This window comes from Rousettus aegyptiacus, unplaced genomic scaffold (assembly GCF_014176215.1).
Source record: "Rousettus aegyptiacus isolate mRouAeg1 unplaced genomic scaffold, mRouAeg1.p scaffold_m13_p_5, whole genome shotgun sequence".
Classification (NCBI taxonomy): domain Eukaryota; kingdom Metazoa; phylum Chordata; class Mammalia; order Chiroptera; family Pteropodidae; genus Rousettus; species Rousettus aegyptiacus.
In genome coordinates, this window is record NW_023416308.1 from 11,131,601 (window position 1) to 11,155,079 (window position 23,479).

At 42.8% G+C, this 23,479-nt stretch overlaps 1 protein-coding gene across 15 annotated transcripts in view; it reads right to left on the reverse strand.

Moving 5' to 3' along the window:
- The window catches only part of CIT (citron rho-interacting serine/threonine kinase), a 144,985-nt gene that overhangs the window by 53,985 nt on the left and 67,521 nt on the right, over positions 1-23,479 (reverse strand). For 12 of the 15 annotated variants that reach the window (XM_016149542.2, XM_016149544.2, XM_016149543.2 and 9 more), the window contains 12 exons: positions 22,335-22,440; positions 21,302-21,445; positions 19,900-20,019; positions 15,359-15,529; positions 15,035-15,085; positions 14,453-14,506; positions 12,229-12,369; positions 10,177-10,302; positions 6,571-6,666; positions 2,456-2,572; positions 1,323-1,432; positions 126-300 (listed from right to left, as the gene is read on the reverse strand). In XM_016149542.2, coding sequence (XP_016005028.2) covers positions 126-300; positions 1,323-1,432; positions 2,456-2,572; positions 6,571-6,666; positions 10,177-10,302; positions 12,229-12,369; positions 14,453-14,506; positions 15,035-15,085; positions 15,359-15,529; positions 19,900-20,019; positions 21,302-21,445; positions 22,335-22,440 — 1,411 coding nt within the window. The remainder of the gene's footprint in view (positions 1-125; positions 301-1,322; positions 1,433-2,455; positions 2,573-6,570; positions 6,667-10,176; positions 10,303-12,228; positions 12,370-14,452; positions 14,507-15,034; positions 15,086-15,358; positions 15,530-19,899; positions 20,020-21,301; positions 21,446-22,334; positions 22,441-23,479) is intronic. The other 3 variants (XM_036220151.1, XM_016149547.2, XM_016149546.2) reach the window with 1 other exon arrangement.

Genomic DNA, 23,479 nt, shown 5'->3' on the forward strand with positions numbered 1-23,479 from the left:
TCTGTGCCCTCCCCCACCACGTACAATGCCTCTCGGGTAGGCACTGTTCGATGCCTGACACCTGGCTGGTTTGGGGCCCCTGTGTCCTCCGACAGATCCTCTTAGGAGATCACCCTCATTCTCACCTCCCTCAGCCTTGTCTCCAGCTCCAGTAGACGATTCTTGTCGCTGTGGTCTTGGTGGCTGATTTTTTCCAGCTGCTCCTCCAGCTTCCGGTTCTGGGCCTCCAATTTCCCAGCCTGTGTCTCCAGGTAAAACTTCTGTTGCCTGAGTTCTGAAATCATCTCTTCCTGAGCCTTCCTGGTGGGGGTGGTGGGAGGAGCCAAGCAAAATCAGAGTCTCGTCAGAGGTGAGAGCATGTCCCCTCGGAAGGACAGACAGAAACAGAGCGAGAGATGTGTCTTAGTAAGTGACCACAGTCATTCCAGGCTAGCTCTGCTCTGCCCTGGCCTTATATGCATGATTCCAGCATGGGGACCTGCGGTCTATTTAATCCTCATGGCTCGGCGTCCCTCATCTGCGCAATTAAGTAAGGTCAGGGGGGATGTGAGAGGTACTACTGTGCTGCTCCTCTGGTAGGCCCTTTTTTTTGAGTCTGTATAGGAGTACCCTATAGAGTACCAAGAGTACCCTAATGACTCATTAAGGCAGAAGCCAGGGAAGAAAGGGTGCTCAGGAGAAAGAGTGCTATTCCTTCTCCTCCTCCTTCTCCGTGGACCAGCACGTGCTCACCTCTCCATCGGACCACTCAGAGCATCAGAAGCCAGAATGACTCAAAGACCAAAAAGCGGTCTCCCAAGATGGTTTAAACTAAGATTGAGATGTTTTAGAAGATCTCCTGAAAATTGTAATTCTTTGGGGGGAAAAGATTAAGACTAAAGTGCTTCCGGAACACAGAGTCCTTGCTGAACCCGAAACTTCGCCCCCCCCAGGGCCTGACTTAACAACAGCAAAATGGACGGCCCAACTGGGCACACACAGGTTCACCTCTGACTGATTACGGGAGGCAAGTCTGGGGAACAAGGACCGCAGCTTTCCAAAAGCAAACTATAAATAGCCTCATTAGAGAGAGCGAAACACTGTAATCTGATGGCAATTTGAAGCATTTAAGAAAACCCAGCTCAAAAAACAGGACATGGTAGAAAGAGACCACTTAAGAGAGGGCAAAATTTTCATTAAGTATGGGGTGGGGAGGGGTGGCGAGTCAAACTACAGAAGTAATTAAATCCGCTCCGGCTCCATCAGACAGAGGAACAGAGTTTATGCCCCAGGAGAGAAGACCAAAGTGTAATCATGCACACAGTTAGAATTTGAATACTTACATGTTCCTCTGGGTAAAAAGGCTGCTGTTGGCCGCAAGTTTATTGGCTTCTGACAATTCCACAATCCTCTGCTCCAGGGATCTGATCTTGGAATCCATAGCATTGATCATCTGAAACACAGAGGACCCCTGAAACCTCACGCACAGACAGTTGTCCCAGAACGAGAGTAACGTAGGCCGTGTGGGAAGGGTAAAAGTCTCATCTGAAATGCAGGCAATCTGACCAGAGGGACTCAACTGGTCTGTCACCCTGAGGACCACGGATCTTACTGCTCAAATGAATGGCACGCACTTGTTTTATCACACGGAGATTACACATCCCCACACTAGCTAATTGGCTTGCATTAAAAACATGCAGGAAGTCCTGTTCAGGAGCCTGACACTCTATAAGTACAAGGGCCTCATTAAATCCCCGTGTCATCTGCATGTGACCTGAGCCTGCTGGAGCCTCTATCCTGAATCTGCAAGTTCATACTTCTCATCACCCGTGGGGCTGTCATTTTCCTGAGTGATTCCTTTTTACCCAGCCACTATTGTCCTAGATTCTCTACATCGAAGTTTCGCCAACATAATGAATCACAAAAATCGGGGGTTGGAGCGGGGTGGGTGATGGGGGGTGGTGGTGTCCTGGTTAAAAATACAACTTCCCAGGACCCTCCTTTGGAGATTCTGACGTCGGAAGTCTCAGTGGGGTCTCAGATAATATGCAGATTAACAAGCACCGAAGGAGAACCGCGTGAGCAGTTTCTGAAACACCTGCCTACGTGGATTAGAAAGGAGAGAAAGAGGCGAAAAAAAAGGAAGACACATGAAGGAGGCCAAGGGACACTGGGCATCTTGGCAGGGGGCACTTTGAAGGATGATGTGCTAGCTGGTAACAGGTCGGCTCTTAAAGAAGAGCGTGAAAGGCTAAATTGGCCACCCTGAGCCACCACCTCCACTGCTTTTAGGAGAGGGAATTCGCGGGGAGAGCTACCTGTTGGCAACAAACAAACTCCACAGGACAAAACAGAAAAAAAGAAAAAAAAGAAAAAACCTCATTGGCTGAAATGGACTCATCTCAGGTGTGTGGTTCCTGGCATGCTGTACAAACCCTACTTTCAAGACTGGCCTTGCGATTCCCGTTACACCTACCGCCTTCTGCTCGCTGAGAATTTTGCCTTTCTCGTGGGCCTCCTCTTCGTGCCGCTGCATCATGTTCTCCAGGGTCTCTTTGTCGGCCAGGTCCTTCTTTATCTGATTGTCCAAGACCTGTGGGAAACAAAAGGAGAAGTTAGTTCACTGAGTAGCAAAGCTGAGCAGGAAGACTAACCGGGACCACTGGAGAAAAACGGGACAAGGAGGAAGGAGGGGGAAAGGCGATGAAGAGGACAAGCCCTCCAAACTCCGGGCCAGAAAGAGGGGCTGGGAGTCTGTTTCTCAGCCGCGATGAGGTTAAGAAATAAGGTACCACCACGGAACGGCAAGTAACTCATGGACTTGAACTAAGAGCTTATTTTAAAACCGGCAGTCAATAAAGACCCGAGTGGTATATCAAAAATGGAGGTGGGCTCCAGAATGAGAGAAGAAGAAATAAAAAGAGATCTCCACGGATCTCATCATTTGCAGACATTACCTGGGGACAACTTTATCATAGACAGTGCACCAGGAGTTTTCAGAACACTACTTGCTCTTAATTAATTTGTACGAAATTAATCTAGATAGCTCTGGGCTGTGTACAGAGAGACAGAGAGCTGAAGGCTGAGAAAAGTCTGTGTGACCAAGGCCGACGTTCAGAAACAGCCAGGGACAAGAGGATTTTGCCCACCAATGAAGTAGGTGGAGAGTCAACATAAAAGAAAGGGGGGGGGGGGAAATGCCTCTTTCCTCCGTTATTTCCTCTGATCCAGATGCAAAAAAAAAAAAAAAAAAAAAGTCCCTGGAAAGAGAAACTTTCCCCAGGGGAAGAGAAATCATGTGTTCTCAGTGCTGAGAACATCACTGCAAGCACCTACTGTTCCCAAGAGGGAAAAAAAAAAAAAAAGAAACGGCAATGGTGTCACCATCCACCAGCTTGATCTAATGTTCTGCGAGGCACACACACAGCCCTACCAGCTGCCAAAACAAGCCAAAAAAAGGGAAAAAAGAAAGACGACATCATAACTTGCCCAGGCCTTTGACCGCGACACTGTGTTTCTCATCTGAGAGAACCTACTCTGCTGTTCTGAACAACACCAACTGCATCTGTTACTGAGAAGGAAGCTGGAAGAATCGGGGTCACCGATGGGATTGAAATCCGCCTCTCCCACAATGCCTATTGTGAAGGGACCTTCGTAGCTCGTGGGGAGATCATCTCTAAAAAGAGCCAGGCAGCAGGGAGGGGGTCCACATGACAAAGAAAGGAAAGAACAGATTTCAAAGAGGGCTTTAAACTAGAACCGACTGATAGAAAAAAAAAAATAGAATGAGAGTTGGTGGAGAAGAACAAAAGGTGGAGGACAGGGTCATGGGAAGAGGGAAGATGCTCAACAGGAGAAACGGCCCATTCTCTTAGATGTCGGGGCGTGATTCTAAAATTATGAACAAGAAAAGGACAGAATCTAGGGTATGATCCTAATTATTACTAAAGCGGTCTTACAGAGCCTGGAACAGAAAACATAAAGCAGAACAGGCTAAAAAGAAATGCTTTCATAAAGATTCCAGGGGGGATAACGGAAGAAAACAGATCTTTCCTAGGACCTATAAAACCAAGTTCTTTCCATCTGGAAGGCGACAGAGACCACGTAACACCTACGACAGGTATGCTTTTTTACGAGGTGCTAATGCGATAAAGCACATTTTCGGGATGCCTCTGCTCAAAACAAGACCCCAGCTCCAGCAGTGATGCAAACCCCATAGGTAAGGTGAGCCTGAAGGAATAAGTCTCTGCCAAGAACGTACGCATCTCAGCTTTGATAGGATCGGACCGGCTGGATGATGAGTAGGAAGATGTTTGGAGTGAAGCAAGGTATTTGTTTGAGAGATTCCACTGCAGACATTTATATCAATTTAAGTCGGAACATGGCTTTTTTGACAAGAAAGTCATTATAACCACACAAATCACAATGAATTTTGCAAAAGGTTATTTTCATCGTGCAATGGTGTCAATGGACTACTGTCTACATCCTCATAATTTCCCGGAAGTTAGTTTATTCCGAAGATAAAAGTCTAGAAGCCAGTAAGAATTCAAACCAAAAGGATTGGTATATAAAGTTTCGAATGCACTAAAGTAGGGGATCATTGTCACCTTGGAGTTATTTTCCCATATATATATATTTTTTTTTCAATGAAAAATAACCAAAAGTAACACCCAGGGTAAAAGAAAGAAGGTGCCGAGGTGGTAATGGCGACGATGCTGTGGGAGCATGTGCATGTTCGGTTCTTCGAAAAAGGCCAGCTCTCTGAGAATACCGACCAAATCGATAACGGTGTCATCGTGAAAATTAAAAGCCTCCTTCGCTGTCCAATTTGGAAAAGGAAGAAACAATATTTGAGATGTAATCACCAATGTCTGAGTCTCGAGAACATAAGAGATGAGTTAAAGGCTTGGTCCAAAATCGTAATGAAAATGCGATGTGATTTTTAAAAGGAAATAAATAGGCTGGCATCTATGTCTGATCACTGGATTTATTAATAATAATCAAACTGAAATAATTTCCAATAATTGAGATAATAATTGATCATATCATTTTATATGGTGGGCTAAATTATTTAGGTCAGCTATTGTACAGAGAATAACTTAACAATGCTGGATAAAATATGGAAAACATTTTCCCAAAAGCATCTAAAAGCTGGCAAGAGAATAAGAAATTATAGGCTAAAATCTAAGTGAAAGCATAAACCTAGAAAGGTTTAAAAGGGCACAAAGCTGTTTTTAACTTGAGGCATTTACTAAACCAAATAAACTTGAGCTTCATTTTTAATAGCTTACAAGGGTAAGAAGATAGACAAATCAAAGCTCAGAGCCACCCTCAAGGTGGGCACACATTTTCACTTAAGATCTCCAAGAATTCTCATTAATAATTTTCCAAGGAAAATGAGCTGCACCCCAGGAGACAGCCACCATGAACCAAGAGAAATAACAGAGCAGAAATAGACCTTCCAATACTTCGGATATTGCAATTATCAAGACAGATCATAAAAAATTAGGCTTAATGCTTTTAAAGAAATATAAAACAAGCTTAGAAATGAATGCAGGGAATAGAAAATTGTCTTAAATAATCTAGGAAATTTGGGAAAGAACCAAATACAAAAACCACAATAACTAAAATTTAAAACTCAATGGGGAGGTAAGATTAGAGAGGTAAGAATTAGGAAGCTGGAAAAACGGTCAGAACTTGTCCAGATTATAGCACCAACAGATTAAAAAAATGGAAAATACAAAAAAAAAAAAAAAAAGGTGGATTGGAGGTGATGTAACGCATGCCTAATGAAATTCTCAAAAGGGAAGGAAAGAGAAGAGGAAGAGACAATATTTGAGATATAATGACCAATAATTTTCCGGGATCGATAAAAAACATCAATATATTCAAAGCTCAGTATATCTCTGGCGTGATAAATAAAAATAAATCTCCATCTAGACATATCACCATAAAACTTCAGAAAATTAAAAGACAGAAAAATTTTAAAAGGAGCCGAAGAAAAAAGACTGATTACTTTAAAAGAAAGCAAAAGTTGGGCTGACAGCTTACTTTTCAATAGCAATAATGAAAACCAAAATTCAGTGGAAAAATAACTGCCAACCTAGAATTCTATCCCCAGTCAAAACATCTTTCAAGGACAAGAATGAAATAAAGACATTTTCAGACAAGCAAAACAGAGAGCTTGTCACCAGCAGATCCACACCAAAGAACGTCTTCAAGGATATACTTGAAACAAACAAACAAAAAGGATCCCAGGTCTGAACTAGAAGAAAGAAACTGAAAGCGACAAATGTGGTGAATCTGTCTAAATCTATATCATCTTGGACTGAACAACACTGGGTCAAAACACATTTTAAAGGTGAAATTGAGATACACGATGACTACATTTTTTAAAAACGTTTTTTGAGCCTCTGACATCCAAGCACCCACATGGGTACCACCCCGAAACCTCCCACCATAGCCTGAGGACAGCATTTACCCCAGACAGTCCTATGGACTAGCAAGAAGTGGCCCCAAGTGCCCAGGAAGAGAGAGAAGCTACGCGGTGCTACAAGAGGAATGCCGGAAAAGATCAGAAAGTGTCGTTACTTTAATTTTTTCCTCGTAGTGCTGCTCTTTCTGTTTCAGGTGCACCTCTAGGTGCTGGGCTGAGAGCTGGGCCTCCCGGTGCTTCTCCTCCAGCTCCTGGACATAAAAAAAGAGACGGTCAGGTGTGCAAAGGGCAGGGAATAGCCCATGTACATTAGACAGTCACAGGAAACATGACTTTGGCACAGGCAACAGGCATCTGTTCCTTCATCACTAGCCCCTAAGGCTCTTGGGAAGGAAACCACTACCGAAACTTGGCCCTGGGTTTCCCAAGTCCAAGTATTCACACACAGACACACACAGCTGGTGGGCTAGGATCGGAAATCTGTCAGAGTGACAGGTCAAACAAAGACAGCTCTTCAGCTCTGCATAGAGAAATAAGAGTAACAAGGCAACATTTGAAAGTTGAGTACAGCACAAAGCCCTTGACCACTACCTTGAGCCTCGGGCCATTTTCACTGCTATGACAGCCTTAAATGAGAAAAGTAATTTTAATTTACTTTAAAGTTAATTTATTATTATGGTAAAAAAGAAAAACGATTGCTCAAGAACCCTAGCTAAGGAGCAAAACTAATATTACAATTCAAACACTTTGAGTTTGGAATGATCATTTTAACTGACTGGTATGTGGAAAATGTGAATGGAAACATTCATATGATATAATGTTTACAAGATACAATGCTAATGGGAACAAAGCAGAACACAAAATACACTAATAATAATGATGTAAATATGTATGCATATGTAATAAAGATGGGAAGAGAATTTGGAGTAACATAAGTAGCTCAGATTGAATGTTCTCTTCATTCTTTTAAGTATGCAGATTTTAAACAAAATTGTTATTCATTTGAAAATTATACTATTCATTTGCCAATGTATTATAAATGGATCTATAAAAGGCAGCATTCAATTCAATGAAACATTCTCTAAATGCAGATATCATATCTGCATCCACATTAATTCTTATGAATCTGGACCCATTAGTTAATTACTAATAACAAAAGTTTCATCTCTTCATAGTATCATGAAATTTTTCTTTGAAATGGAAGTAATTATGAGAATTTTAAAGAATGAAGAAATTATACAGGATATGTCCATGAAATGGGAAGAAAATACTTTCAAATTTGCATGCACATAAAATGTTACTGATTAAGCTCTTGAAATTCTAAAGTCTGCAAGTGTTGACTTTGCTTTGAAGGGGCCAATAAAGTGTTAGGCTTTAAGAGCAGGTGTACAAGGTCTGTTGCAATCTAACCGATGTGATCTTGAAAAGATGAACGCAGGACGTGGTTCCATAGTGTAGTGGTTAGCACGTCTGCTTTACATGCAGAAGGCCCTGGGTTTGCGCCCCAGTGGAGCCACAGTCCATGGTCCATGGCCATGCCACTCTGAACAAACCGGATGTCTGATCTCAGAAGCTAAAACAGGGTCGGGCTTGGTTAGTACTTGGATGGGAGACCACCTAGGAAGACTGGGTGCTGTAGGCATAAATAATAATAATAATAGTAAAAAAAAGAAAGCTGAACGTAAAGAAGACTTTAATTAATAAAAGCATACTTTAAGGACTTTATGTACACTAAAAGATCTCCTGCAATGACTTCTTTTATTAAAGCAAAGACTCTGCTATAATGAATGAGCACCCCAATTATCTGTTTGAAAAGTTCTTCCCAGGATAGCAAATATTTTGAAACACATGACATTCTGGGATCTGTTTCCAAGCATTACCATTATATAACGACATTAAGGACCACCTCTACCCATGTCCCAGATATTTTGCAGCCTAAGCGCAGGGTTCTTGAGCAAAAGGCACCTTCCAATAAATGAAGTCACAACTGCAAAAGTACTCGGGCAGGTGGCAAGGCACATTAAGACAGTGAAATCTGCTTACTTTTTCCTTTATGTTAGAAGTCACCTGATAGTCATCTTAATTTCAGTTCTCATAAGATAGCACAGAAGTGAAAATCATAATCTAAAACCAGGTCCAAAACTCAGATACCTGAGACTAACAACTTTAAGACCAAATTTCTGGTCTATATATGAATGGGGATTTACAACATATCATCACATAACGTAGAACTCCATCTGCCTACATTTTAATTGCGAGTGAACCTTTGGAAAAGCATATATTCTAAAATCTGACATCTTGGCAGTTTGGCATTTTTTGTTGTTGTTGTCATTTTTTTTTTTTTTTTAACGTTAACTTTTCTATACGTATTGGATCAAACTCTTCGGTCCTATTACACAAACACTGTTGTTTGCTGCTATATTTCCAGCTCCTAGAACAGTGCCTGGCACATAGTAGAAGCTCATTAAATATTTGTTGAATGAATGAATGAACACATCACCAGTAAACAGAGAAACATTTTGAGACCACAAGAGACTTAACCACTTTGTTTGCACCAAGCAAGGGACAGCGGTGGTGGGATCTCGGTGGGTTCTAATCTCACTTACGATAAAAGTCACACACTTGACAACCGCCAAGAGAAACTTCGATGACGGAACAAGAGAACAGAAAAGATAGACTAACAGCCACATTTGCCTTTGTGTACAGACGTATATATGAAGACTGTGTGTCAAAGCAAAACAACCCAACCAATTTCTCTTTCAAGAGCATCCATAAGCTCAAGAAAATATACAAACATAGAAATGTAAAGTTTTGAAGGATTTTTTTTGTTTTGTTTTGTTTTGCATTAAGTATAGACCTACAAGTTGGCCATTCCTGAGGTCATATGGTTGCTGGTGACTCATTTCCCAGAAGTGATGCAGAGAGAGAAAGAGAGAGATGAAGTAACCTGCTCACCACCTCGCCTCCATATGGTGGCGAGGAATAGCCGACTACTCGTGTCTCTCCTGGGTGGGGGCCCTCTGAACAGACTCCGAGTCATCACTAAGTGGCAACAAATTCCCGGCTTTGGGACTGAGATTCAAGGAGAGTCCTTCAATAGTTCGCCTGCCTTCCACCCTGGCAGGGGCAAACACCGCCCGAGCCTTCCTTAATTAAGTTAATTTGGTTATTAGAGCCGACAACAGAATCATGCTGATTACAAACCTAAAAAAAAAAAAAGAAAAAAGATCTGCTACATCTAAGGAAACTGAAAAAAAAATAATAATAATAACAGTCAACTGTAGCAGAGAGAGTGAGTGGGTGAACATGGATCTGTGACAAATACTACACCGAGAAAAACAATTCTGCATGACTAATTTCTTTCTCCTCCAAAAACAAGGATCTGGGTTTTGGTCTAAACCCCTACAGCTTTTTAAATTGGCTTGCAAAGTTAACAGCCGTACACAACTCTGCTGAGAGAAGCACGTAAATGCTCCTGTAAAAATCCATCGGAAGTGACAGAGGATGCACTTTCATATTTCAAAATGTCAGGCCGTAGCAGACAGAAGCAAAAATAATAATAATAATAATATTTACGGATCTGTTACCGGGGCTGAAATGTCCAACACTGGGTCACTCACGCTCTCCTCTGATGTGGCGCATACCCTGAAGCCGCTTCTCTTAACTCACCTACGCGGAGATACGTCCCCTCTTTTGACCCCCTTCCCTCTGCAACCTCTAACCTGTTATCTTTTAACTCTTCAACTTTCGTGCCTGCTCACCAGAATTTTATCAGCCATCTGCTGGATCTGTTGGGATTTTGTCTGGATGTCATCCTTCAGTCTGTTTTCTCTACGCTCCATGGTCTCTAGCCTCTTTACCTTGTTCTCCAGAGAATGGCGGCGTTCCTGTAGATCGTGAATCAATCAGAGAATTTTAATGGAGTAACTGCTATGGGCGTAAACGCCTGCGCCGAGGGAGAGAGCCCTCAAGAAGCACACACTCGAGGCGGAAGGGGAAGTCTCAGGCGCCCGCGGCAACGGCGAAGAAAGTAAGACTCTTATCATTTGAGTGCTCAGCTGTGAAGGTTCCCAGAGTGCATTCATTCATTCAAATATTTACCAAGCGCCTACTATCTGCAAAAGTACCACACTAGGCATCACGGAAAATACAGAGAGGAAGCCGGCATAATTCCTGCCCTTGGAAAAGATAAGACAAACACAGAGAAACATAATATAAGTTAAGAGAGGGAAGAGCCATACGTCGAATAGGTACAGAGTGCTGTGGGAGGTCGCAGGCAGGAAAGAAGACGTTTTACCCAACAGGTGGTGTGGAAGAGTCACAGGGACGTGGGCTTTGGAGAGGGCCGCGATGTGGAGGGCAGAAGAGGTTGGAGGGAGGCCTTTCAGACCAAGGTCGGCTCATTCGCAGAAACATGCAGGTGGTCGAGAGCCGTCTAGGCCCCGGCTGAAGCCGAGAGTGGCTACAGCTTAAGATGAGTGACAGGGAGCAGCAGCGGAAAAGGCGAAAGGGGCGTATTTTCGGGTCAAATAGTTGAGTGTCATGTACCGGGCTCAGGGGTGCACCTAAGATATTTGGAGGCTCTGAAAGGTTTGGGATGGGGCGGGGGGTGCTGACGAGCTCCTGTCTGAGGTCCATGAGTCTTATGGTGTTATGAGCTAGCTAGAAGGAAGGAGTGAGTGGAAGCAGAAGTCTGAAAAGACTTCTTTTTACTATTTGCTCAGCTAAGAGGAAGAGGGTCTGGACTCTGTGAGACCTCCAGAAATGGCAAGCGGGGGACGAATGGGGGAGACGTGCGGGTGTATTTAGAGGACTGCGTGACTCACTGAATGGCAGGGTCCAAGGAGAAGCAGACAGATGATGGCAAGGTTTCAAGCCTGGGGAGGCTACATGAATGACGGTGGCCCTGACCGCCATGAGGAAACTGAGACGGGGATGCAGCTCGTTGGGGAAGAGCCCGAGTTCCTTCTAGATTCGATTCACTGTTCAGACACCCGGTCAAGATGTCAGGGGGACCATGGGAAATACTGCCTGAAACGTGGGCGAGGACTGGCCCCAAAAGAGACATGCCAGCACTGTGGCAGGGAAAGGCGGAAGGCCCAGCAACAGGGGGGACGGCTGAATCAACTATGGCACATCGGTTGTGTAGACCAATCACCAGGGCGCTATGGGAGGTGGAGAGGAGAAAAAAGGAAATGTCACTTTTTATTGTATCGTCTTCAGTGCTGTTTAAGTTTTTGACAATGAGAAGACACCTGTGTATTTCCTACATAATTTTATATATATATATAAACAATTTCAACAACAACAACAACAAAGAATATGAGAGAGAGAAAAGGCCCAAAAATATAGATCTGGGAAGTCATCGACACACGGGTAGGTAATAGCTGAAGCCTTGAAAATTAACGCGTTATTAACACTGTGGGGAAAAAAGCGAGGAAAAACAAGGGTACGGAGGGAAGGAAAAGAAAAACTCAGGGATTGCGTTACAGTTCATCTATATAACCACAAACCCTCCCCGATGAGTGAGCGAGCCGGAGGAAAAAACAGAAAGGGAAAGCGGTGATGGAAACATCTTTCTACTTGAAGCTGCTGGGACAAATCTTTCTTCCCCTTCGGGGAAAACGTTTCCAAGCCTCTCACATTTCAAAGATATTTGCAGAAAGGAAAGCTTCCGTTCTGGCCAAACGGAAGCGAGAGGCGGCTGTGCGGTTCCTCTCCCTCGGCACGGCCCGAGGCCGGTCACAGAGGCTCGCACGCGGCCTCACCCGGACCAGTGTCAGTCCGCCACGGGCCAGAAGCCCCCTGCTCACCTCGGCTTCGACTAGCTTCTTTTTTATGCCCTCAGAGGAATCCTCGCGGTTCTGCAGCTTCTCCAGCTCACGTTCGGCTCGCTCCTTTGCCTGGCGGATGTTCTGCAGCAGCTCGGTGGCCTCGGCGCTGGCTTTTACAGCCTACCAGGAAACGGGGAACAGGACGTAGAGGGCCAAGTTTATTCAATACTCAAGAGAGAAAACATCAGGGCAGACTGAGTATGTATAGTATATCCATTTTTCAAAACATATAAACATTCATTTTATTCTGCTACTTCATCTAAGATGCGCTGAGATATATATGTATATGTTAACATCACTGAATTTGGAATGCATCCTACAATTAATATTGACGGCATTTCTTTCTTCTTTGCATACATAAGATAATGATGTACCTGAATTCCACTAGCATCTCAGATTCAATGCAACGTAGTAAATGCAAACACAAAAGTCTAGAATGATTTATTTACCCAAGTATTAATGTATTTACAGCAGAGCATTAATTTTCTCCATATTTAATTATCTTATTTGCTAATTTTCCTGTGGGGAATTTGTACTACGTTTATAAGAAAACAAAGATAAAAACTACAATTAAAACTTTTTTCTTCAAATAAATACCTTTCAAAGGGCACAACAATCACAGTGTTCATGGTAATTTGCAAAGCCATGGTTTTTTTTAAAAAAACAGCTAGACCTTTTGAAGTTAATTTTGATTTGGGACTTAACTATACTGCAGCTCTTATGGCATCACAGTCAAGCTCTGCGTTTAAGAGACCGACAGCTTCCCACTTACTTGTTTACGTTAAAATTTTAAAAAGTAGAAACAAAAATTTAAAGTGGGAACTGCAGGAAAACTCCAATTTCAAGACCAACTAGCCACATGGGGCCCTGGAACACACGAATGTGGCCAGTGTGACTGAAAAACAAGTTTTTAATTTTACTTAAGGTTAATTTATTTAAAAACTGAAATAGTGTATATGTCTTATTATTGACACATGCTGCCACACTATTTTGGATATCCTGTATTAAATAAACTATATTATTCAAATAATTCCACCTGTTGCTCTTTGCTCTTTCTAATGTGCCTACTAGAAAATTTTAAATTACAGCTATTGCTGACGCTTGTGGCTTGCATCACACCTCTACTGGAGACCACAGTCCTAGATGAAAACATGAATCTTCACACAAGCTTCTATCTGAAAGAGGGCAGTACAGGTTTTCTTTAGTGAGCTCAAGAATAGGTAAGAAGAGGAGAGATGAATGGAGAAAGAAAATGTGGTAGATGGACGGCAGAATATTACACAGCCTTGAAGAAGGAGATCCTGTCACATGCTACAACATGGATGAAAACTCAAGGACATTACGCTAAGTGAAATATGCCAATCGCAAAAGGACAAATACTCATGTGAAATATCTAGAGCAGTCATAACCATAGAAAAAAGGTGGTTACCAAGGACTTGGGGAAAGAAACGGGAAATTAGTGTTTAGCAGGTATGGAGTTTCAGTTTTGAAAGATAAAAGGGTTCTACAGATTCTTTGCACAATGTGAACATACTTAACACTATTGAACAGTACTCTTAAAATGGTTACGATAGTAAATTTAATGTTATGTGTCTTTTAACACAATTTAAAAAAAATAATAAAAAGAATAAATAAGGAAGGACTCTATTAAACTAAGCCAGTAAACACATTCACAAACATTCACAAGGCATGTCTGAGAACCACATGCATTCCGGCCTTTTCATTAGCATTTCCAGTGTTCCACTAGCACGAACTTCTATAAACCAAACCCACCCCCTTCCCCAACTATGAGATGACTCCACAGCTCCTCCCACATTCCAGCAATGCTGCCCACAGAGTTTCTGATTGAAAGCAGTCTGAGCCGTGAACAACACATGCATCTCTTACAAACGTGCAAACTGGGGAGCCTGGCCCCATGAAGGGAGAGGGAGCCGGCTTCCTGAGCTCTGTCATAGTATAATTAGAACTTTTACTTGAGAGTCTCACACAGCTTGGTTTTTAAAAATAAACACTGCTGACACATCTCAAAAGGAAAAAGTATATTCATAACTCTCATATTTTCAGGTAATAGCTTACTCCCCCTTCATTTTCCTCAGTGCTGGGTGACTAACTCTGTTTCTTTTATCTCTCATGCTCCAGAACAAGGCAAAGTAAAGTATTTGGAAACAGAAATTAAGGTCCCAAAAAGTCACTTCGGGCTTACCTTTTCCAGCTTCTCTTGGAGCTCCTGAATTTTGAGCTGCTGCTCTGCATTAATCTACAATTAAAATCCCCGGAAACAAAGCAAAAGGTGAATTGGTATTAAGATCTCGCTATGTTTATTGCAGTCCTATTTCCTTGAGGTTTCTGTGGGATCTTTTTGTTTGGTTTTCTAGAACCTACTAAGGGAGAGGAAGAACAGTGGCCTGTCTGAAAAGATGAGGTGTCCCGGTGCCAACCTCCATGCCGACCATTTCTCTAGAGCCAGCAACATACAAACGGCAAAAGAGAACCAAAGTGGCCCGGCACCTTAAAACAATGAGAATTCCCACAACAAGTGTTTTACTAAGAGTCCGGGTTTATTTGTTGCTCTGAGTAAGCATGACAAGAAATGAGGTGTCTGTTATGCCTTCTAGCACCATGGCTGAAACTGAAAGTGGTCGCCCAGAGGTTGACCATCAAAATAAACCTAGAAGGAAGCTCTCTATTCATTGCGAGAGTATTCTTCCCAGTGACTGGCCACTGATTGATAGTAATGTTGAAAAGATTATCTACCAAAAATAGCAATACTAATCATGGAAAATACCTTCTCCAGCTTGGAATATTCTCCCACTTCGGGCTTCCCTTGATCCTTAGCCTGTAATTTAAAAGATACACCATGATGGGAAGTCTCAAGAACATTAAAATCTAATAGATAACACTGCCTGCTGTACTTTCTTGGTCTCTGTGATCAAAATAATAATGCAGATGATGCTAATAAATAGGTTGTCTTCTAGAAAGACCAGAGGCTTTCCAGGGTATCCGATTATTTCCCAAATGCATACTCATTAAGCTGGTATTTCCTTTATTCTTGCTAAGATCACCCATGATTCTACCCGCCCAAACACCCTGCTAGCTGGTGGCTAGCTACCTTCATCAGTTTATGCTGACACTCTGTGGCTTTGCGCTTGAACTCTTCCGCAGCGAGCCGAGACTCTCTCAGCTCGGATTCGTAGAGATCACTCCGTCTTCTTGCTGAAACCAGGTCCTCTTCCAACTGATTCATCATCAACCTCATTTCTTCCACTTGAGCCTGGTACTCCTAAAGAGCAATGGCAAGAAGGTGAACTTCAGAACTCCTAAAAGAATACTTTGACCACAGAGGGAAGATGGCAATTGAAGAGATTGGCAGAGAAGAGACCTAGACCTAGAAGGCGAATTGACAGATGGGCAAAAGGGAGAGAGTGTGAGAGGACGAAGAGGGAGAAAAACGTATTAAACCTTTAAACTGTCTTAATGCAGAATCTGTATTACTAGTAACACCATTTGGAACGCATGCACCCATAATAAAATCTTTTGAGCAAATGATACCACAAATGAACAGAACACCTCTAAGCATCTGTAACAGGAAGGCTGGAAGGGATGTTCTTTAAAACAACCAGGATAAACTGCTTATGTGTAGCTTTCCTCCAAGGGTAATCGTTTATATAGATTTGTCCTTTTAGAAGTCATGTGCTCCTAACATAATTAGATATGGTACTAGTTTTAAAATTAACCTTTCAGATGGCACAAGGGGATAATTGGAAATCTTGATGGAAAGAATCTTAGAAGGTGAAACTCATCATGTCAGTTTCTCACCATTAATTTTTCTGGGCCCAAAACAGAATGATGAAACTTAACAATGCTCTTGAAAAGCAAGTCACCCTGAAATTTGGAAGAGTCACAAAACTCTGGCTCTGGTCAAAATAACGTGTGAGAAAAATTCCAGAGAAAGAATTATCTTGTTCCCTCAAGCAAACCCTTTAAAGTGATCCAAACAGCCTGACCTTTTCTAAAATGCATTTCTAAGATCAAAACAGAACATTAGAACTGAGCTTTTTCAAAATTGGATTTACCAGAAGAAATGGGCGATGGTTTTGAAAATTTGGGGCCAAAGTATGAAAATATTCTTTGCTAGCAAAATCAAAGTTTGTACATATAAAGATTATGAATGAGCATTTATCCAATCCAAGGTGCCTGGTGGGGGGTGGTATATAAAATGAAAAGAATAAGGAATTGAATCAGACTGTCTTTGACATTCACAATAAACAGTGAATATCTCTAAGATCCATTCACCCAAGTTATAATTGAAGAGGTAGCAACAGAGCAAGGATGCGGCTTTGTAAATAACAGGGTATAGAGTAAATCTTTCATCCTCTTGTAACAGGCAATCCCCTTGGTACACACAAAAGGAGAAGTGATATTCTTATGAAGATTGGGTAGTTTTCATGCAAGCACACCTTTCTATATGTCACTGGAAAGGAAAAAAAAATGTCCCCAGAGTAAAGCACAGTCTCACTTCACTCTGCCCAAAAAGATACTGTTACTGAAGGCCAATCCTAGAAGTCCTGGGGAAACCAGTTTCCCAGGTGGTGCACCCTAAATGGGTGATGCGGGGCGATAAAACCACAGGGCTTAACGACCTGCTCACAGTGATCTGAACCCAGAGTGGAACGTGAGCTGATTATGGGAGACAATACATCTTCGACTTGGGGTTTTTCTAGACCCCTCGGCCAGGGTCACATTCTGATTTCTGTGGCCCTGAGTACTGTGGCTTCCTGGACGCCTTCCTCCATAATTAATTAACTGATTGATAGATAAATAAAATGAAAATTATATTTTATAACTGTGTTCATATAAAATCCAAAACACTAATAGTATCTATGAAAAGTTTTTTGATTTGAAAGCTCAATTTCTTCTAAAGTAAAAAAAAAAAAACAAAATTTTTTTTTATCATTTTATGGGCGCCCAAAGGTACCATGAGCCCTACCCACAGCCACAAATACCAAAATGTGGAGAAAGCAGAGCTGAGAGAAAATCTTGAACATCTTTTATCCTCAAGCTCCCTTTTCTTTCTTAAACTTGTGTCAGCGAGAAGGGAATGTAATTTTCATGTTTTGTCAAGAGCAAGGACAGAGCGGCTGTTCATCCCTCTCAACAATTCTCTTCCCTCAGCTGTCGGTGCCCAGGGGAGCAAGGCAAAAATCAGGCAACATCTCTGTCAGCTCTCTGAACCCCTGGGGCACCCAGCCTGCCACAGGCACCAAAAGGAATTCTGTCTATCTCACTTGTTGAGCCACTGTTATTATGCTGGATACTTCAAGGCAATCTTATCAACCCAACAGCTAACCAAATCCCTGCTTCAGAACAAGTCTGGGAGATGATCATCAGGTCTGTGTCCAAGGACAGCTGAGAGAGAGCTGTCGTATCTCAGCGTGGACTGAATTATAGGACACGGCTGAGCGGGATCAGGATGGGGAACCATGAGTAACTTTTGAGGCCCGTGTAAGGTAAGTCTTCTGAATGGAGTGTCAGAATTTTGTGGAAAGGAAGTATCAGACATAGTCCTATTCAATCAGAAATCCTGAGACACGAATGCCTTCCATATTATCCAAACTTCTGTTCCCCATCCTGAGGAGTGTGCCAAGGGGAATCGGCAACTGCTAGTAATGACGCATGAATCAAACCATCACTTGAGACTCAAATGTTTGTACTTTAAACCAAATCCAAATACTCTATAGGGAGTAGCTAAGTAGAAGCAAAATATTAAAAAATTAATAGTTGTAGAGAAATTAGCTTTCGAGATAAAGAGTGGGGGCAAAAAATGCCAAATCTGGGAGGAATCGGCATACTGCAAACCAAATATTAGGAGTTTGCTGAAAGCATGAAATGCTTTTTTCCTGGACTGCAAACATCCTGCTCTCACAAAACTTACCAAAAGTCATTTTAATAAATCCTTCTTCTGATGAGAAATCAAATCTGAAACCAAAAAGTTTTCTTTGTGGAACTTTTAGCAGTCATTAAATCCAAAACTCCACATGTGTGCTGACTGTGATATGAATCACAAAAGATATTTCTTTGAACTCAACAACCTTTCAAAATGTCCTGATAATTCTGTGTCTACGGCATTCATGGACACCAGCTGCTCCCTCTAGTGGCCAAACACAGCTTTCATTTCCTCCAGGATGTCACCAAAAGCAAATTTCCAAACACACTGAACTAATGGGAGAAAAAAAATAATCCCACCTCTTGAAACTTCTAGGATAAAAAAAAAAAAAAAAAAAAAAAAAAAAAAAAAAAAAAACTATGTTGATAAAAGGAGCAGTGAGTCAACTAGAAAAGCAGCTTTTTCAAACTGTACATGTGGCCTTCAAAATTTATGAGATTAGTACTGTTGTTCAGAAGTCTGATATCCAGATTGCTATGTTTCCTCTGCATATTTGTATTTTTATTGTGCAAGAGGATATTAGCCAATCTTTAAAAATATTAAGGTAAGAAAAAGATTATGCTAACAAAACCTTCCCCAAACAATAATTCTTTCTTTAAAGAATAGTTAGTGGATCAAATTATTTGCAAGAGCTTCTTACATTTCATTCAGCATCACCCAGATGGCTAAGTTTGTGCTACCCAGAGACAAAAATGTTCATTTCCATCACTGTTTACATTAGGTTTTCTGAAGTGAATGAGAGTTGCCTGGCAGCTGATAATTCAACTTTCCAATTGCGCATTGTCATTTCTTCATTAAAGTTTCTATTTACAGTTTCTTCAAAGGACAGAAAAATCCATGCTAAAAAAGGAAACAATGCAGTGAAATAAAAATGAACCATCTAGAAAGAAAACCCTTTTAGAAAAGGGGAGGGAAAAAAAAAGTGGGTTTTTTAAAGGGCTCAGTGCTCTTTTCCAAACACACAGGATGGCTTGCTGCACTAGGATTTGCCGAGTTAAATCTTACTTGGCCTTAACTGCTCAAACTCTACTTCTAGAATATTTCTTTATATAAGTAAAACTATGGATTATCCAGGCTTCTCTCAAAAATTTAAAGTATATCTGAAAAGCTATAAAAATATTCAAGTTTTTTTAATAGCCTAAAGCAGAGGATGGCACACTTTTCCTGCAAAAGGCGATATGTATTAAGCGATTTCGGCTTTGTAGGCCATATCGTCTTGGTCACAGCCACACCCTCTGCCACTGTAGCATGATAAGCAGCTATAGGCAATGCGTGAATGAACGAGCATGGCTGTGTTCCAATAAAACTTTATTTATTATGGACACTAAAATTTGACTTCCACATATTTTTCACATGTCATGAAATATTATTCTTTTTTTCCTCCCGTTTTTAAAAATGCAAAACCCATTCTTAGCTTGTGGCCATGGAAAACAGGTGGTGGACCAGATTCGTCCCAGGGGCTGCTGTTTGCCCAGCCTTGCTCTAAACCTATGCCAGAGTAGCCATTATGGGGTGCAGATTTCAAAGGAGCTAGAACAAGCACTCTACAGTTTATATAAACCACGGAGAATCGAAAGTTTCCAAATGACCTATATACCTCTCTGTCTCCCCACTCTCCTGTCTCTTTTCCTCTCTGCCTCTCAAACACACCTCTATGGAAATCAGAGGTCACACGTGCCGCCCTGCTCCTGGCAAGGCCGCCATACCTGCTCTTTGATTTCTTGGAGCTTCCGGCTCTGCTCTCTGATATCATGGAGAAGCTGCAGTGCTTTGTCATCCTCCTGGGACACCTCCATCCGTGCTTGCTCCAAACTTCGCTTTAAGCTCTGCAGAAAGCAAAAATTTTAATAGGAATGCCCTGTGGATCCTGCTCTGTTTGAAAAGATTCATTAAGGGAGCTGCAAGCCGCTTCGCAGACGCCAAGACGGTTTCGGGTGACGGACCAAAGTTGACAGCTTCCAGTTGGTTGCCGATTCCAGTTTCCATCCTGTAAAACCCCTGGAGTCAAGAAACATCATCGCGACCGTGTGACCTTACGGATCTTGCCTGAAACCACAGCAACCTGTCTCCTACCACCAGACTTCTACCTGTTGGAGCACATACTTACTTGCGTGTTCAGGACTAAAAATCAGGATGATCCCTTAGCCATTATTACCACCATTGGGATGGCTACAGAGTCTTTTCTGTAATATCAGTTATGCAAGGACTCTCAAGTATATATCTCTTTCAAAGCAGCAATGACTGCATTCTCTGCCCAGTTGTCATTTAAGACTCTCCTAGCGGTCTATTTTCATCTCCTGGCTTACATCTCCTGGACACCTTTCATCCATAAGGTTCCCTCAATGCTTCAGTGGCACTGAAATATAGATCTGAAATACATAGCTGAATAACTTCACCCACCACTGAAAGGCAGCCAAATCTGGAATGGAAACATAGCAGTTATTCTTAATTAGCCATGTCCTATAGATTTCCTCTCCCTCGTGAAAAAAAGAAAGAAAAAAAAAAACCTTGAAAAATGTGTGATTCAAACTTCTTAACACTGTTTAATTGGGCACACTGAGAAAACACCTGGATGAAAAATTTAACGAGACAATGGAGAAGACAGTCTACTCTTGTGAAGGAAAGGAAAAAAAAAAAAAAAGCCACATGGTAAATAATGACAGAGAGTCTGGGTTTTAGAGGTTTAGTTTTCTTGTTGCTACGCTGGCAGTAGGCACTGGAAAATTGATTTCAGGCAGATTCCAAATACATTTTCCTGCACTTATTTGTGAGTTTGGTTCCCAAGGCTGACCGTGTCAGACATAATGTGGACCAGAGAAGTTGAGATGGGAGATGTCAGGGCTCTCTGTGACTCGCTGCAATGAAGACTACGTCCGCCTCCAAGCTCCGCGGCCTACCTGGACTTTCTAGAGCCCGGTCTCACTGCTCTGGAACCCCTCGCCTGGCTCGCTCTGCTCTGCAAATCACAGATCTTGCTTCTGGACTCTCCCTCTCTCTATGCCCTGCCATTGGCTGTGATGTGCCTCATGAAGCTGTCATGAAACAGGATGAGACACACACAACAGGAAGTGCCACCTCCAAGGGAAGGGGACTTTGGGGAAGGCTCACACTGCATTCTGTGATGTAGGTAGCAAGGTCCTGCTCCAGGAGGGATCTCTGAGTCTCAGAGGCCTTCAGCTCCACCTCCTTCTGACTAAGCACAGCCTCCACCTCTGACACTCTCCGATGTAACCGGGTCATTTCCTGTTCCATCTGAAATAAACACATCGACAGGTTAAAAAGGCCCGTGGAGGTTCATTGGGAGCAATCAAATCTCAAGCAGCCTCCGAAACCACCTGGTGGTCCGAGTTAGTGCTACTGCGCCAAAGGTTAGGATGGAAATACCATTGTTTCTTCGCCAGGGAGCACACAGATCTTCGTAAGGATTGTCACCAATGCTAGGTCACTCCTCTCATTCAAGTCTCGATTCACACTTGATCACTTCTCTAACCCAGTGAGCAAGGAAGCCACAATCATCTTTTTTCACCTGTTTGCTTTTTTGGTTGGGTTGGGTTTTTGCAGACGTCAGTTTAATTTATCCCAAATCCATCTTGATCCCCCCCATCTCCTTGCAAAGATCTAGAGGACAAATCCAGGACAGGGCAAGGAGATACGTATTCGTCTGCACTCTTAGGAGTCCCAGGCAAGTAGTGATTTTTACGAGCTCCCAGAAAGCTGCTCCCGGGCAGGAACAGTGAGTGTTAAGAGACGTTGAGCATAACCAACACCGTGGCCACAGTTACATAAGCAGGAGTTTTTAAAGACTAGGAAGAGAGACTTCGCATCACTCAAAGCAGATGGGCTGCATCTCAGCCACAGGTGAGGACCCACGCCACCTGCCGGAAGAAGCAGACATCTGGCTGGGCCATGCTGAGGAACCGGCCGTTTTAAATCCAGGGCCTCCTCTGGTTAAGATTTAAAGGATTTACAGCAACGTCAAGGCCCGAATTCATCTCTCTCTGAGCTGCCGGAGGCGTGAGTGACTTCGGCGAGGGAGGGAGCAGGTGGCTCAGCGCCAGCAGCAGCCCCAGGCGGCTCCCTTGGCATATATTGACGGGAGGATCCTGGAGCAAGGAGAGAGGCCGGCTGCGGAAATAAATACCTTGTGACACTTGTCCTGGGAGTCTTGCAGCTCTTTGCTTTTGATGAGAAGTTTCTTTTCCATGGAGCTAATCTTGGCAGGGGAGTCCAGGCCCGACACAATAGACCTAGACAGAAGAAAACCAATGTCAAGGTGGCAAGTAGGTGGGCCTGGAAAGACACACTCAGAAACTATGTCACAGACAAGGGACCTTCTGGAGTTCTGTGGCTGTTAGCAGAGTGTCTAATGACCTCAAGTCCGTGAGGCAGGGAGGCGAAAGGAAGCAAGAACTCTGAAGCAGGAGAACCGGGGTATAAGGTCAGTCACCACGACCTGCGGCAACGGTTTAGGCTCTCCGAGGCTCGGGTTCCATGTATATGAGGTGGAATGATCACAAAAGGACCCACCACAAAGGAGCATCAAACGCAGCATCCCACTAAGGGCCTCAGTCACTTACTAAGTAGGTATGTACTGTGCACCTTACTGTGTTCCAGAACCCACTCCAGGCACTGGCATAGCAGTAAGTAAACAAGATGTCAAGGTCCCTTGCCCTCCTGGAATTGACATTCCACAGAGGGCAGGAAGAATGCATCAGGCAGGTACACAAATGAAAAGGTTACAGACGATGATAATTTTTGACAAAGAAGGAAACGGGGTGACATGATATGATAGAGGAAATGGGTGGAGGGTCTGCTTTAAGGAAGGGTAATCAGGGAGGGCTTCCCTGAGGGGGTGACATTTGAGCTGGGGCCTGAAGGATAATAAGGTGCTGACCATCTAAAGTTCTGGAAGGAAACAAGCTCTAGGGAGGAGGAATAACAGATGCCACAGTCCTGAAGCAGGACAGAGCTAACACGGCAAGCACCCAATAAATATCGTTAGTTAACTATTCTGATCAATTTATTGTTTATTCTATCCCCGGGCTAGCCAGTTGATTCTGTTTCATTTTATAAAAACTGGTAAGGCTAATTACGGTAGGCCAAATAACGCCCCTCCCCCAAGATGTTCATATTCTAACGTCGTCTGACCTGGCGAGAGACTTTGTAGATGTGATTAAGTTAAGGATTTTGCAACGGGTGGATGTGACAACAGACTTAGGATCGGAGTCAGAGAGATTTGAAGACGTTATGCTGCTGGCTTTGAATGTGGAGGAAGGGGCCACAAGC